This window comes from Pseudophryne corroboree, chromosome 2 (genome assembly GCF_028390025.1).
Source record: "Pseudophryne corroboree isolate aPseCor3 chromosome 2, aPseCor3.hap2, whole genome shotgun sequence".
Classification (NCBI taxonomy): Eukaryota; Metazoa; Chordata; class Amphibia; order Anura; family Myobatrachidae; genus Pseudophryne; species Pseudophryne corroboree.
The window spans coordinates 863,472,296-863,489,405 of NC_086445.1; the positions used below are offsets into that span (position 1 = coordinate 863,472,296).

Sequence of the window (17,110 nt, forward strand, 5' to 3'; positions counted from 1 at the left end):
GCGGCCCTCTAGAAGATGAGCACTCTGCAACCACCACAGGAGAGACACCCTTGTCCTTGGTGACAAGATTATCCGCTGATGCATCTGAAGATGCGACCCGGACCATTTGTCTAGCAGATCCCACTGGAAGGTTCTTGCGTGGAATCTGCCGAATGGGATTGCTTCGTAAGAAGCCACCATCTTTCCCAGGACCCTTGTGCATTGATGCACTGAGACTTGGCCTGGTTTTAGGAGATTTCTGACTAGTTCGGATAACTCCCTGGCTCTCTCCTCCGGGAGAAACACCTTTTTCTGGACTGTGTCCAGGATCATCCCTAGGAATAGAAGGCGTGTCGTCGGGATCAGCTGCGATTTTGGAATATTGAGAATCCAACCGTGCTGGCGCAGCACTATCTGAGATAGTGCTACCCCGACTTCCAACTGTTCCCTGGATCTTGCCCTTATCAGGAGATCGTCCAAGTAAGGGATAACTAAAACTCCCTTCCATCGAAGGAGTATCATCATTTCGGCCATAACCTTGGTAAAGACCCGGGGTGCCGTGGACAATCCAAACGGCAGCGTCTGAAACTGATAGTGACAGTTCTGTACCACAAACCTGAGGTACCCCTGGTGAGAAGGGTAAATTGGGACATGTAGGTAAGCATCTTTGATGTCCAGAGACACCATATAGTCCCCTTCTTCCAGGTTTGCAATCACTGGTCTGAGTGACTCCATCTTGAATTTGAACCTTTGTATGTAAGTGTTCAAGGATTTTAGATTTAAAATTGGTCTCACCGAGCCGTCCGGCTTCGGTACCACAAATAGTGTGGAATAGTACCCCTTTCCCTGTTGTAGGAGGGGTACCTTGAATATCACCTGCTGGGAATACAGCTTGTGAATGGCTTCCAATACTGCCTCCCTGTCTGAGGGAGACGTCGGTAAAGCAGACTTTAGAAAACGGCGAGGGGGAGACGTCTTGAATTCCAATTTGTACCCCTGAGATACCACCTGAAGGATCCAGGGGTCCACTTGCGAGTGGGCCCACTGCGCACTGAACTTCTTGAGACGGGCCCCCACCGTGCCTGAGTCCGCTTGTAAAGCCCCAGCGTCATGCTGAGGACTTTGCGGAGGCGGGAGAGGGCTTTTGTTCCTGGGAACTGGCTGTTTGCTGCAGCCTTTTTCCTCTCCCTCTGCCACGGGGCAGAAATGAGGCGCCTTTTGCCCGCTTGCCCTTATGGGGCCGAAAGGACTGCGCCTGATAATACGGCGTCTTCTTATGTTGAGAAGCTACCTGGGGTAAAAATGTGGATTTTCCAGCAGTTGCCGTGGCTACCAGGTCTGATAGACCTACCCCAAATAACTCCTCCCCCTTATAAGGCAATACTTCCATGTGCCTTTTAGAATCCGCATCACCTGACCACTGCCGCGTCCATAAACCTCTTCTTGCAGAAATGGACAGCGCGCTAACTCTTGATGCCAGTCGGCAAATATCTCTCTGTGCATCACGCATATATAGAAATGCATCCTTCAAATGCTCTATAGTCAGTAATATACTGTCCCTATCTAGGGTATCAATATTTTCAGTCAGGGAATCCGACCACGCCACGCCCGCACTGCACATCCAGGCTGAGGCGATTGCTGGTCGCAGTATAACACCCGTGTGAGTGTATATACATTTTAGGATATTCTCCAGCTTTCTATCGGCAGGTTCCTTTAGGGCGGCCGTATCAGGAGAGGGTAGTGCTACCTGATTAGACAAGCGTGTGAGCGCTTTATCCACCCTAGGGGGTGTTTCCCAACGTGCCCTATCCTCTGGCGGGAAAGGGTATGATGCCAATAACCTTTTAGGAATTATCAGTTTTTTATCGGGGGAAACCCACGCCTCATCACACACTTCATTTAATTCCTCGGATACAGGAAAAACTACAGGCAGTTTTTTCTCACCAAACATAATACCCTTCTTAGTGGTACTTGTATTATCAGAGATATGCAATACATTTTTCATTGCTTCAATCATGTAACGTGTGGCCCTAGTGGAAGTCACGTTTGTCTCCTCATCATCGACACTGGAGTCAGTATCCGTGTCTGTGTCTGCCATTTGAGGTAACGGGCGTTTTAAAGCCCCTGATGGCGTTTGAGACCCCTGGACAGGCACAAGCTGAGTAGCCGGCTGTCTCATGTCGTCAACTGTCTTTCGTAAAGAGCTGACACTGTCACGCAATTCCTTCCATAAGCTCATCCACTCAGGTGTCGACTCCCTAGGGGGTGACAACTCTATAATAGGCAATTGCTCCGCCTCCATCTCATTTTCCTCCTCAAACATGTCGACACAATCGTACCGACACACCGCACACACACAGGGAATGCTCTGATAGAGGACAGGACCCCACTAGCCCTTTGGGGAGACAGAGGGAGAGTATGCCAGCACACACCAGAGCGCTATATATAGACAGGAATACCACTATAAAATGTGCTTTTCCCTTTATAGCTGCTGTTATTATTAAAACTGCGCCAAATTAGTGCCCCCCTCTCTTTTTTACCCTTTTCTGTAGTGCAGGACTGCAGGGGAGAGTCAGGGAGACGTCCTTCCAGCGGAGCTGTGATGGAAAATGGCGCCCGTGTGCTGAGGAGATAGGCTCCGCCCCCTTCTCGGCAGCCTTTTCTCCCGCTTTTTGGTGAGTTCTGGCAGGGGTTAAAATACATCCATATAGCCCTAGGGGTTATATGTGGTGTATTTTTGCCAGCCAAGTTGTTTACATTGCTGCTCAGGGCGCCCCCCCCTAGCGCCCTGCACCCTCAGTGACCGAAGTGTGAAGTGTGCCTGAGTAACAATGGCGCACAGCTGCAGTGCTGTGCGCTACCTTGTTGAAGACTGATGTCTTCTGCCGCCGATTTTTCCGGACCTCTTCTTGCTTCTGGCTCTGTAAGGGGGCCGGCGGCGCGGCTCTGGGACCGAGCTCCGAGGCTGGGCCTGTGTTCGGTCCCTCTGGAGCTAATGGTGTCCAGTAGCCTAAGAAGCCCAAGCTGGCTGCAAGCAGGCAGGTTCGCTTCTTCTCCCCGTAGTCCCTCGATGCAGTGAGCCTGTTGCCAGCAGGTCTCACTGAAAATAAAAAACCTAAAACTAAACTTTCACTAAGAAGCTCAGGAGAGCCCCTAGTGTGCATCCTTCTCGGCCGGGCACAAAAATCTAACTGAGGCTTGGAGGAGGGTCATGGGGGGAGGAGCCAGTGCACACCAGGTAGTCCTAAAGCTTTACTTTTGTGCCCAGTCTCCTGCGGAGCCGCTATTCCCCATGGTCCTTACGGAGTTCCCAGCATCCACTAGGACGTCAGAGAAACAATGCGCGGTCTGAGACTGGATGTATATATCAGAATACTCGTACAATATATTCTGGCACATGTAGAATACTTAAGTGTTTGTAAAGCCACAGCACTGATGTGCAGGTGGCTTTACAAAGGAGACCTTGCCCTGCAGTCCCGGAGATCAGTCGCATCTATTTTAGAAAATGGCGCCCAGCGTCTCAGTCAGGGAGTGAGGGAGAGTGCGAGGCAGCTCCAGGGCGGGACACCAGCAGTAGATGGTGCCTGGAGCTGGGGGAAGGGCTACAGGTCAAGCACCTTTTCCCCTATGCTGGTCCTCACCACCGGGTACTATGGAGCCTTATTAAAGTGGATATTTTACTATCCAACCTGTGCTCCCATGCCCTGGTGGATATATAGTGGGGTCCCTGCTCAGTCACAGTGTCCACGCCAGCGTTGCGGTTCGACCGGAACGCGATTTAATGGCAGGTCCCGCCTGGGGGACCCTCTTACCTCCTCCCTTAGTAGCAGCCATGCGAACCAGGAGAGTGTTTGCGGTGGTGTGCCTAGGAACCGGAGCGCCTCCGCAGCAAGTACCTGGGAACAGAGCCAGCGGGAGTATGCGACACCGCTGGGGACACTGACATATGAAGTGCTGCAGCCCTTGTAGTTGTCTAAAAAGCTTTTTCAGGGCTGAATAGCGCAGCCCCCCTGTAAAGTGACCTGCTTTATGCAGGCACCAAATCTAAAACTGAGCTCCCCGGAGGCGGGGTTATAGAGGAGGCCCCGCAGTGCAATTGGTCTAGTCTAAAGCTTTAGCCTGTTGGTGCCTCTGGATCAAGATCCATCTCTACACCCAATGTATTCCATGTGGAACACAGTGTACCCCGCTGCAGAAAGGGTATTTTCTCTAAGGGAGCAGGGGGTGGAAGGATGTGGTACCAGAAAATCACCTCCTCAGTCCACACCTGGTTTCCAGCAGCCATGTAGTCTGTAATAATGTCAGACCTTGACTATTATATGTAAAAAAACATACAAATGCTGTTTAAGCCAGGTTTGTGCATCCTACTTCTGTTGGCACCTAATGAAAACTGAGCTCCCTGCAGGGTGGGATATAAAAGTGTAGTAGTTTCAAACATTGGGCCTAATTCAGATGTGGTCACAAAGCGGACTTTTGTACTTGAATCGGTCAATAATTTCCTACTGCGCATGCATCTGAGCCGCAGCGCGCACGTGCAGCGAGTGGATTGGGGTCACACTGAGGAATTAGTCACAAAGTGAGTGACAGAAACACCGCGTTTTGGGTGGTAACGGGGAGTGGTCGGGTAAACGCAGAGTGTCATAGCCGTTCAGACAGTGTTTTCTGGGCGTGCATAAATTAGCAGTTGCATTCTTACTTGCTATTGGAGAGCCCATTGCGTCCCAGGAAAGCAGCTCAGCCTGCGCGTCTACAGGAGGCACTCACAACCTGTGACAAGACCCGATTTGCGACAATGGACAATCAGCAATTATACGCTGTTGGGCGGAAATTATGCAATAGCAGTGGGCATCCCTATGGTCAGGTTAGCTTCTGCCAATATTTGCATAAAATCACAATTGCGTACGGCAAAAAGATAGCAACGGCAGCAGCAAGAACATCAGCACCTGAATCATTCCCATAGTGCAGATTGTGAACTAGAAGCCAAAATCACAACTGACTGTCTCAAAGGGGGACATTTACTAAGCAGTGATAAGAGCGGAGAAGTGAGCCAGTGGAGAAATTGCCCCATCAACCAATCAGCAGCTCTGTATCATTTTATAGTATGCAAATTATAGATGTTACTTCAGTGCTGATTGGTTGCCATGGGCAACTTCTCCACTGGCTCACTTCTCCTCTCTTATCACTGCTTAGTAAATGTACCTCTAAATCCCCAAGAGCCTGTGTCCTTCAAAAGATGATAGAAAAACCATGCAAATGTGATGAAATGTAAATATGACCATTTGTAATTGTCATTTATAAATTACATTTTTGGAATAAGTCTGCATCACGTGATTTCTTGCTCCATATTTAAAATGTATGACTTGACAACTGCCCATTGCGTGGCAAAAACATTGTAGAGAGTATATTGTGATTATGGCTGAATACAAACATTGGTGACATTACAGCTATTTTTCTGGTCATTCCATTGTCACAGTTTAGTAACTTTTGAGCCCAGAGTACACACTCACCTTTCTTTCTTAAACTCCTCAATGATTTTCTGGTTTGCGTCTATTGCATATGATGAATTGGTGATGACTTCTGTGACCGTATTGCTCAGTTCATGTAATAAATCTTCCAAGTTCACCTGAGGCGTACCTGGGGGGTGGAGACAAGTTTTATGTGGAACAAGCATGTGCATGTTTCACATACCAGAGTGGTCTATAATTTTTGGGGACAGGTTTACTACAAGTCACCACTTCTCAACGGTTTTGACATCAAAATTTAAAGTGCCACTACTATAAGGGAAAAGCCCAACATGTTTTGCACTTAATATTAGTGTGCTTTAGATATTAGGTCAACCCCAAGAGAAGTGGCAGATTGCAATAACCGTGACGTAATAAGTATACACCAATGTCTGAGTGGATAGATTGTAACGAAGATCTCTGCATTATTATCATCTTGTAGGCTGTATGTATATTTTACTGGTCCATTATAGTGTCTGATGAATTTGTTTGTTTGCTTTTTCTAGTATAGATAAACACTCCCTTATGCGGGCCATACATTTATGGGCAGTTTTCCCATTCTGCAGATGGCGACCCAAAGAGTTCGATGATCTCTGATTTGTTAGGAATTGGCAAAGTCCTACAAAAAACCTGACCTGCTGATTCCAATCATTTTTCTGAATAAAGGCAACAAGATGGCTTTTGCCGATCCCCCAACCCAGGCATTGAGTCAACAGGGAATCCCCCCCCCCCCCCCATAAGTTTCCATGTACCTGTGATTGACCAATAAACTGATTTGAGCATCTATCATTCTGTGTATCACTGAGTGGATAAATTATAGCAGGGGATATTAGGTGAGCAAGTACATTACGGTGTGAAAGATTGGATAAGTGAGTATATTGCAGTCAGGGATATTAGATGTGTAGGTATGTAGCAGTGCGAGATGTTAGAAATCATCATAGGTTCCAGTTCCATAACTTGCATGAAATATGTCTAGATTACAGCCCTGTAGTTTTATATGGTTATAGAACTTTTTGATGACTTCATATTCACAGTAAGGGTGTTTCTTTATTCTCAAATCTATAAATGCCAAAAAGCAGATACTAATGCAATAAGGCATTCAAGTTGAAACATGGGCATTACAAAGCAAAATTAATATAAAATGCAGACTAGGATGAACCCAAATGGTATGTCAAATTGTTTTAGTCTTTTCGACATACCTGGAGATGGTGAGGCCACTGGGAGTACTACAGTAAATGCACTTGTTTTACTCCAAATGCCTTCCGCTGTTTGGTCTTCAGAATCTAGGGGGTTCAAAATATTGAAAATTACCTTATTGCTGCCTCAGAAAATCAAGCATTCTTCTAGGCCCTCTGGCATACTGAGAATTGTATGGCAACCAACCGAGAAGACTACGAGAAGAGATTTGAAGAATCTTTTTTCTGAGTAAAGACGCCCAGATGCACGGACCATAAAATGGTTAACACAAGCATGTGGCAACAAGTCACTACAGCACAGAAGGCACTGACATCCTTGCATATTGAGCCAAGTCATGCTGAAAATACCCTTTCAGCCGCTGGGTTACCTGCAAGTTACAGCACAACCACCCCTGGCTACTCAGTGACATAACAGACATAGGGGGTCATTCCGAGTTGATCGCTCGCTAGCAGTAGCAGTCGTACAAACGCTAAGCCGCCGCCCTCTGGGAGTGTATTTTAGCTTAGTAGAAGTGCGAACTAAAGGATCGCAGAGCGGCTACAAATAAAAAATAAGATTTTACTTACCGATAATTCTATTTCTCGTAGTCCGTAGTGGATGCTGGGACTCCGTCAGGACCATGGGGATTAGCAGCTCCGCAGGAGACAGGGCACAAAAGTAAAAGCTTTAGGACTAGGTGGTGTGCACTGGCTCCTCCCCCCATGACCCTCCTCCAAGCCTCAGTTAGGATACTGTGCCCGGACGAGCGTACATAATAAGGAAGGATTTTGAATCCCGGGTAAGACTCATACCAGCCACACCAATCACACCGTATAACCTGTGATCTGAACCCAGTTAACAGTATGACAAACGTAGGAGCCTCTGAACAGACGGCTCACAACAATAATAACCCGATTTTTTTTGTAACAATAACTATGTACAAGTATTGCAGACAATCCGCACTTGGGATGGGCGCCCAGCATCCACTACGGACTACGAGAAATAGATTTATCGGTAAGTAAAATCTTATTTTCTCTAACGTCCTAAGTGGATGCTGGGACTCCGTCAGGACCATGGGGATTATACCAAAGCTCCCAAACGGGCGGGAGAGTGCGGATGACTCTGCAGCACCGAATGAGAGAACTCCAGGTCCTCTTTAGCCAGGGTATCAAATTTGTAAAATTTTACAAACGTGTTCTCCCCCGACCACGTAGCTGCTCGGCAGAGTTGTAATGCAGAGACCCCTCGGGCAGCCGCCCAAGATGAGCCCACCTTCCTTGTGGAATGGGCCTTGATAGATTTAGGCTGTGGCAGGCCTGCCACAGAATGTGCAAGTTGAATTGTGCTACAAATCCAACGAGCAATCGTCTGCTTAGAAGCAGGAGCACCCAGCTTGTTGGGTGCATACAGTATAAACAGCGAGTCAGATTTTCCGACTCCAGCCGTCCTTGAAATATATATTTTCAATGCCCTGACAACGTCCAGCAACTTGGAATCCTCCAAATCGCTAGTAGCCGCAGGCACCACAATAGGCTGGTTCAGGTGAAACGCTGAAACCACCTTAGGCAGAAACTGAGGACGCGTCCGCAGTTCTGCCCTGTCCGAATGGAAAATCAGATATGGGCTTTTATACGATAAAGCCGCCAATTCTGACACTCTCCTGGCTGAAGCCAGGGCCAGTAGCATGGTTACTTTCCATGTAAGATATTTCAAATCCACCGATTTGAGTGGCTCAAACCAATGGGATTTGAGAAAATCCAAAACTACATTAAGATCCCACGGAGCCACTAGGGGCACAACCGGGGGCTGTATATGTAGTACTCCTTTTACAAAAGTCTGGACTTCAGGAACTGAAGCCAATTCTTTCTGGAAGAAAATCGACAGGGCCGAAATTTGAACCTTAATGGACCCTAATTTGAGGCCCATAGACAATCCTGTTTGCAGGAAATTGAGGAATCGACCCAGTTGAAATTCCTCCGTCGGGGCCTTCCTGGCCTCACACCACGCAACATATTTTCTCCAAATGCGGTGATAATGTTGTGCAGTCACCTCCTTCCTGGCTTTTACCAGGGTAGGGATGACCTCTTCCGGAATGCCTTTTTCCCTTAGAATTCGGCGTTCAACCGCCATGCCGTCAAACGCAGCCGCGGTAAGTCTTGGAATAGACACGGTCCCTGCTGAAGCAGGTCCCGTCTTAGAGGTAGAGGCCACGGATCTTCCGTGAGCATCTCCTGAAGTTCCGGGTACCAAGTTCTTCTTGGCCAATCCGGAGCCACGAGTATCGTTCTTACTCCCCTTTGCCGTATAATTCTCAGTACTTTTGGTATGAGAGGCAGAGGAGGAAACACATACACTGACTGGAACACCCACGGTGTTACCAGAGCGTCCACAGCTATTGCCTGAGGGTCTCTTGACCTGGCGCAATACCTGTCCAGTTTTTTGTTGAGGCGGGACGCCATCATATCCACCTTTGGTTTTTCCCAACGGTTCACAATCATGTGGAAGACTTCTGGATGAAGTCCCCACTCTCCCGGGTGTAGATCGTGTCTGCTGAGGAAGTCCGCTTCCCAGTTGTCCACTCCCGGAATGAACACTGCTGACAGTGCTATCACATGATCTTCCGCCCAGCGAAGAATCCTTGCAGCTTCTGCCATTGCCCTCCTGCTTCTTGTGCCGCCCTGTCTGTTTACGTGGGCGACTGCCGTGATGTTGTCCGACTGGATCAACACCGGCTGACCCTGAAGCAGGGGTTTTGCCAGGCTTAGAGCATTGTAAATCGCTCTTAGCTCCAGTATATTTATGTGAAGAGACATCTCTAGGCTTGACCACACTCCCTGGAAGTTTCTTCCCTGTGTGACCGCTTCCCAGCCTCTCAGACTGGCATCCGTGGTCACCAGGACCCAGTCCTGTATGCCGAATCTGCGGCCCTCTAACAGATGAGCACTCTGCAACCACCACAGAAGAGACACCCTTGTCCGTGGAGACAAAGTTATCCGCTGATGCATCTGCAGATGCGATCCGGACCATTTGTCCAGCAGATCCCACTGAAAAGTTCGTGCGTGGAATCTGCCGAATGGAATCGCTTCGTAAGAAGCCACCATTTTTCCCAGGACTCTTGTGCATTGATGCACAGACACTTTTCCTGGTTTTAGGAGGTTCCTGACAAGTTCGGATAACTCCCTGGCTTTCTCCTCCGGAAGAAACACCTTTTTCTGAACCGTGTCCAGAATCATTCCCAGGAACAGCAGACGTGTCGTCGGGGTCAATTGAGATTTTGGAAAATTCAGAATCCACCCGTGCTGTTGCAGCACTACTTGGGTTAGTGCTACTACGTCCTCCAGCTGTTCTCTGGACCTTGCCCTTATCAGGAGATCGTCCAAGTAAGGGATAATTAATACGCCTTTTCTTCGCAGAAGAAACATCATTTCGGCCATTACCTTAGTAAAGACCCGAGGTGCCGTGGACAATCCAAACGGCAGCGTCTGAAACTGATAATGACAGTTTTGCACCACGAACCTGAGGTACCCTTGATGTGAAGGGCAAATTGGGACATGCAGGTAAGCATCCTTGATGTCCAGGGACACCATAAAGTCCCCTTCTTCCAGATTCGCTATCACTGCTCTGAGTGACTCCATCTTGAACTTGAATTTTTGTATGTACAGGTTCAAAGATTTCAGATTTAGAATAGGTCTTACCGAGCCGTCCGGCTTCGGTACCACAAATAGTGTGGAATAATACCCCTTTCCCTGTTGTAGGAGGGGTACCTTGACTATCACCTGCTGAGAATACAGCTTGTGAATGGCTTCCAATACCGTCGCCCTGTCTGAGGGAGACGTTGGCAGAGCAGACTTTAGGAACCGGCGAGGGGGAGACTTCTCGAATTCCAACATGTAACCCTGAGATACTACCTGCAGGATCCAGGGGTCCACCTGTGAGTGAGCCCACTGTGCGCTGAAATTCTTGAGTCGACCCCCCACCGCCCCTGAGTCCGCTTGTAAAGCCCCAACGTCATGCTGAGGGCTTTGCAGAAGCCGGGGAGGGCTTCTGCTCCTGGGAGGGAGCTGCTTGGTGCACTCTCTTACCCTTTCCTTTGCCTCGGGGCAGATATGACTGTCCTTTTGCCCGCTTGTTCTTATAGGAACGAAAGGACTGCGGCTGAAAAGACGGTGTCTTTTTCTGTTGGGAGGGGACCTGCGGTAAAAAGGTGGATTTCCCGGCTGTTGCCGTGGCCACCAAATCCGATAGACCGACCCCAAATAATTCCTCCCCTTTATACGGCAATACTTCCATATGCCGTTTGGAATCCGCATCACCTGACCACTGTCGCGTCCATAAACTTCTTCTGGCAGATATGGACATCGCACTTACTCTCGATGCCAGAGTGCAAATATCCCTCTGAGCATCTCGCATATAAAGAAAAGCATCCTTTAATTGCTCTATAGTCAATAAAATACTGTCCCTATCCAGGGTATCAATATTTTCAGTCAGGGAATCCGACCAAACCACCCCAGCACTGCACATCCATGCTGAGGCGATGGCTGGTCGCAGTATAACACCAGTATGAGTGTATATACTTTTCAGGGTAGTTTCCAGCCTCCTATCAGCTGGATCCTTGAGGGCGGCCGTTTCAGGAGACGGTAACGCCACTTGTTTTGATAAGCGTGTGAGTGCCTTATCCACCCTAGGGGGTGTTTCCCAGCGCGCCCTAACCTCTGGCGGGAAAGGATATAATGCCAATAACTTCTTTGAAATTAGCAGTTTTCTATCGGGGTTAACCCACGCTTCATCACACACTTCATTCAATTCCTCTGATTCAGGAAAAACTACAGGTAGTTTTTTCAGACCCCACATAATACCCCTTTTTGTGGTACTTGCAGTATCAGAGATATGCAAAGCCTCCTTCATTGCCGTGATCATATAACGTGTGGCCCTACTGGAAAATACGTTTGTTTCTTCACCGTCGACACTAGATTCGGTGTCCGTGTCTGGGTCTGTGTCGACCGACTGAGGTAAAGGGCGTTTTACAGCCCCTGACGGTGTCGGAGACGCCTGGACAGGTACTAACTGGTTTGCCGGCCGTCTCATGTCATCAACTGATTTTTGTAACGTGCTGACATTATCACGTAATTCCATAAACAAAGCCATCCATTCTGGTGTCGACTCCCTAGGGGGTGACATCACCATTACCGGCAATTGCTCCGCCTCCACACCAACATCGTCCTCATACATGTCGACACACACGTACCGACACACAGGGAATGCTCTTATCGAAGACAGGACCCCACTAGCCCTTTGGGGAGACAGAGGGAGAGTTTGCCAGCACACACCCAAGCGCTATAAATATATAGGAACAACCCTACAGAAGTGTTGTTTCCTTTATAGCAGCTTAATATATCAATATCGCCAAAAAAGTGCCCCCCCTCTCTGTTTTTTTACCCTGTTTCTGTAGTGCAGTGCAGGGGAGAGTCCTGGGAGCCTTCCTCGCAGCGGAGCTGTGCAGGAAAATGGCGCTGTGTGCTGAGGAGATAGGCCCCGCCCCCTATTTCGGCGGGCTCTTCTCCCGGTGTTTGTGAGACCTGGCAGGGGTTAAATACATCCATATAGCCCCAGGGGCTATATGTGATGTATTTTTAGCCAGAACAAGGTATTATCATTGCTGCCCAGGGCGCCCCCCCCCAGCGCCCTGCACCCTCAGTGACCGCTGGTGTGAAGTGTGCTGACAACAATGGCGCACAGCTGCAGTGCTGTGCGCTACCTCATGAAGACTGAAAAGTCTTCTGCCGCCGGTTTCTGGACCTCTTCACTTTTCGGCATCTGCAAGGGGGTCGGCGGCGCGGCTCCGGGACCGGACTCCATGGCTGGGCCTGTGTTCGATCCCTCTGGAGCTAATGGTGTCCAGTAGCCTAAGAAGCCAATCCATCCTGCACGCAGGTGAGATCACTTCTTCTCCCCTAAGTCCCTCGTTGCAGTGAGCCTGTTGCCAGCAGGACTCACTGAAAATAAAAAACCTAATAACTTTTTCTAAGCAGCTCTTTAGGAGAGCCACCTAGATTGCACCCTGCTCGGACGGGCACAAACACCTAACTGAGGCTTGGAGGAGGGTCATAGGGGGAGGAGCCAGTGCACACCACCTAGTCCTAAAGCTTTTATTTTTGTGCCCTGTCTCCTGCGGAGCCGCTAATCCCCCATGGTCCTGACGGAGTCCCAGCATCCACTAGGACGTCAGAGAAATTGTGCAGTTTCCGAGTAGCTTCAGACCTACTCCGCGCTTGCGATCACTTCCGACTGTTCAGTTCCTGTTTTGACATCCCAAACACGCCCTGCGTTCGCTCAGCCACGCCTGCGTTTATCCTGGCACGCCTGAGTTTTTTCGAACACTCCCTGAAAACTTTCAGTTGACACCCAGAAACGCCCTCTTCCTGTCAATCACTCTGCGGCCAGCAGTGCGACAGAAAAGCTTCGCTAGACCTTGTGTAAAACGACATCAGTCATTGTAAAAGTACATCGCGCGTGCACATTGCGCCGCATATGCATGCACAGAAGTGCCTTTTTTTGCATCATCGCTGCGCAGCGAACATTTTCAGCTAGCGATCAACTCGGAATGACCCCCCAAGTCTCAGAAAGGGAGATAAAAAGCTACTGAAGATGATGAGCACAAAACATAAAATAAAAATTCTAATAATAATAATAATAATATTAATAATGGGAATTTTATACTTCTACTGGATACTGAATCCATTGGGAGACACTGGACCATTTGAAGATATAAAACCTTCCATTGGGACTTTGGCACTTTAAATAAAACCAAATAGTTTGTTTTCCCTCTTCAATATTCCCTTCCTTCAGCTAAATCCCTTACATTACTAACAAGGGCCCACAAGACAGAGCCAGAAGAAATAAAACTAATAGAGAAACCTCACCCCTGATATATAAAATCAAATTTTCTCACACATCCAGTTGGAGGACACTGGACCATGGGGATGTCCCAACGCAGCTCCTTCATGTGGGTATACTCAGAGTTGCAGTGTACAGCACCTTGTAATCAAAATTCGTATCCGTGGTTGCACAAAACAGCTGCTCAACCTGTTTCTGAGCTGAGCCAACCATGGAGCGCTGGTCGGACATGGTAAATGAGATCTCGCATTATAAGGAACCATTAAAGTGCTAAAGTCCTAATTGAGGAGCTATATCCCATGGCCAGTGTCCCCCCGTTGGATTAAAGAGAACTATCCAAGACAAATCAACATCCCTTAATGAAAAAAAAAAAGAAGGAAAATAAGAAATCTGAATTTAATAGATTTGTCAAATTCCGACCTGTTGCATTCAAATTAGTAGCATTCATGTGTTCCTCATGGAAATTATTATGAAGGACAAGACTCCCACCAGGTGTATGTGGACCAAATAAAACTGCTTTAGTCTGCAAAAAAAAAAAAAAAAAAAGACAACAACATTAAGGTTCTGCATGTAGTATATGCTAGCTGGAGTACCTGGCGTTGCCCGGGATTTTAAGAATGTTTGAATGTTTGTTTACAAAAAAGAATTTAAATATTAAACACACAGTATAAATAACATAGCATAAAAAAGCATGTCAAATGTTATACACATCAATAAAATGAAAACCCAATGTGCTGCTGGGGGACCGTGCTACTTCCACCATATAACTCTCAGTGTGTGGGTTCGTGCTATCTCCATTCCCCTCCTCACATAAGGTCACTGCCCCTGTCACATGCAGCCCTGTCATCACTGACATATCATGCATGTCCTGATATACTCTGTACTGCTGGCACACCCCTAGGGGTGCCAGTGGTGTGTTACCCCCACAGTGTTTGTTCCCAGAGTGTAAGTAATATGTGTAGCAAGTTTGGGATAAATTGCTCCAGGCATTCCAGAGTTATGCTGTCTGCTAAAAAACTCTGTGCTGCTGCCTCAACCCTAGGGGTGTCTTACCCCCACAGTGTTTGTTCCCAGCTTGTAAGTCATATGTGTAGCAAGTTTGTTGTAAATTGGTCTAGGCATTCTGGAGTTATGCCGTCTCCTGAAATGCTCTGTGCTGCTGTCCCACCCCTAGGGGTGGTAGGGGTGTATAACCCCCACGGAGTTTGTTCCCAGATTGTAAGTCAGATGTGTACCAAGTTTGGTGTAAATTGCTTCAGGCCTTCTACAGTAATGCTGTTTGATGACATACTCTGTGCTGCTGTCCCACCCCTAGGGGTTGCTAGCGGTGTCTGACCCCCACATTGTTTGTTTCCAGAGTGTAAGTGTACACACGGTGAGATCCCTGCTATGTTTGATTTTGACTATGCGATTTCCCTTGAACTCCCCCAGAGCCCAGATAGTACAGATTTTGACTATCTGTGCTTCAGATTTCGTCTATGTACGATTTTGACTAAGTGCCAATTTTGACTATACTTTGTACTAGATAGTACACTAGATAGTCAAGATTGACTTGCCTGCACAGTCTATCTAGCCTTACGATACCGACCCCACGGGAGCGCGCATCGGGATCGAATCTGTATCGCAAGCTGCCTAGCACCATGAGATATGCACTAACTTTTCATAAGATTTTGACTATATAGTCAAAATCTCACAGATTTATCTCATCGTGTGTACACACGTCATATGTGTACCCAGTTTGTTGTAAATTGGTCTAGCCATTCGGGAGTTATGTTGTCTCCTTAAATACTCTGTGCCGCTATCCCACCCCTAGGGGTGTTTTCGAGATTGTAAGCCCAATGTGTACAAAGTTTGGTGTCAATTGCTCCAGGCCTTCCACAGTTATGCCGTCTGCTGACATACTCTGTGCTGCTGTCCCAACCCTAGTGGTGCTGGCGGTGTTTGAACCCCACATTGTTTTTTTCCCTAGTGTAAGTCATATGTGTACCCAGTTTGTTGTAAATTGGTCTAGCCATTCGGTATTTATGCTATCTCCTGAAATACTCTGTGCCACCCCTAGGGGTGCTAGGGTTGTCTAAACCCCCCAGAGTTTGTTCCCAGATTGCAAGTGAGATGTGTACCAAGTTTGGTGTAAATTGGTCCAGGCCTTCCATAGGTTTGCTGTCTCCTGAAATACGCTGTGCCGCAGTCCCACCCCTAGGGGTGATAGGAGTGTTTAACCCCCACAGAGTTTGTTCCCAGATTGCAAGTGAGATGTGTACCAAGTTTGGTGTAAATTGGTCCAGGCCTTCCATAGGTTTGCTGTCTCCTGAAATACGCTGTGCCGCTGTCCCACCCCTAGGGGTGATAGGAGTGTTTAACCCCCACAGAGTTTGTTCCCAGATTGCAAGTGAGATGTGTACCAAGTTTGGTGTAAATTGGTCCAGGCCTTCCATAGGTTTGCGGCCTCCTGAAATACGCTGTGCCGCTGTCCCACCCCTAGGGGTGATCGGAGTGTTTAACCCCCACAGAGTGTGTTCCAAGATTTGAAGTCAGATGTGTACCAAGTTTGGTGTAAATTGCTCTAGGCCTTCCACAGTTTTGCTGGCTGCTGACATACTCTGTGCTGCTGTCCCACCCATAGGGGTGCTCGGGGTGTCTGACCCCCAAAGTGTTTGTTTCCAGAGTGTAAGTCATATGTGTACCAAGTTTGTTGTAAATTGCTGCTGGCATTCTAGAGTTATGCTGTCTGGTGAAATACTCAGTGCTGCTGCTCCACCCCTAAGGGTGCTAGGGGTGTCTTCCCCCCACAGTGTTTGTTGGCAGATTGGAAGGCATATGTGTACCAATTTTTGAGTATATGGGTCCAGCAATTCCGGAGTTATGCTGTCTCCTGATATAAACTGTGCTGCTGTCTGCCCCCCTAGGGGTGCTAGGGATTTCAAATTGTTTTAGTTGCGTCCGCCATGTTTTAATACGCTTGTATGGGAAATTTCACGATCTTCGCTTATAAACTGTGGATTTGTATAGAAAAACAGACAGAAGAACATAATGACAGAGTTTCATTTTTATATAGTAGATTATGAGGCACATACCAGACCTAAAGCTTTGCCAGGGGAAAAAAAGACACAATGATCATTTGATTTGTTGCTATGGCTTATAGTACCTTCTACTTGTGCTTCAATGATCAGAATGTTCCTATTTATTTATATTTTCCTACTCGCATAACGGCACAGGGACAACTTTCAGACATATCGATTTTTTGGAGGTGAGGGATGGGAGGTCTCTACAAAAGCACTCCCAAACATTATAAAAAATTGACCCGTGTGTTAATGTGTAACAAAAAAACAACAACCTAGAACTGTAAACATTGTACCTCTCCATTTGCGGATTCTCTCCGATTTTCTATATGCTCCAGAAGATGTGATCTGATTTTTGACACCACTTCGGACGAATCTGAGATTTCTTTGGACATTTTGGTGACCATGTTCTGAGCGTCATCCTTTGTGTTAGACAACTTTTCATGCAGCTCATTTACTTCTGTCCTGTGAAAAGAGTAAAGTAAAAAGTCTCAGCATTGG

General features: G+C 47.6%; 1 protein-coding gene across 5 annotated transcripts in view; it reads right to left on the reverse strand.

Moving 5' to 3' along the window:
- Positions 1-17,110, reverse strand: part of SPAG5 (sperm associated antigen 5) — a 417,322-nt gene that overhangs the window by 92,950 nt on the left and 307,262 nt on the right. For all 5 annotated transcript variants that reach the window (XM_063955870.1, XM_063955871.1, XM_063955872.1 and 2 more), the window contains exons 17-20: positions 16,906-17,074; positions 13,971-14,073; positions 6,680-6,763; positions 5,487-5,613 (exon numbers count right to left, since the gene is read on the reverse strand). In XM_063955870.1, the coding sequence (XP_063811940.1) occupies positions 5,487-5,613; positions 6,680-6,763; positions 13,971-14,073; positions 16,906-17,074 (483 nt within the window). The remainder of the gene's footprint in view (positions 1-5,486; positions 5,614-6,679; positions 6,764-13,970; positions 14,074-16,905; positions 17,075-17,110) is intronic.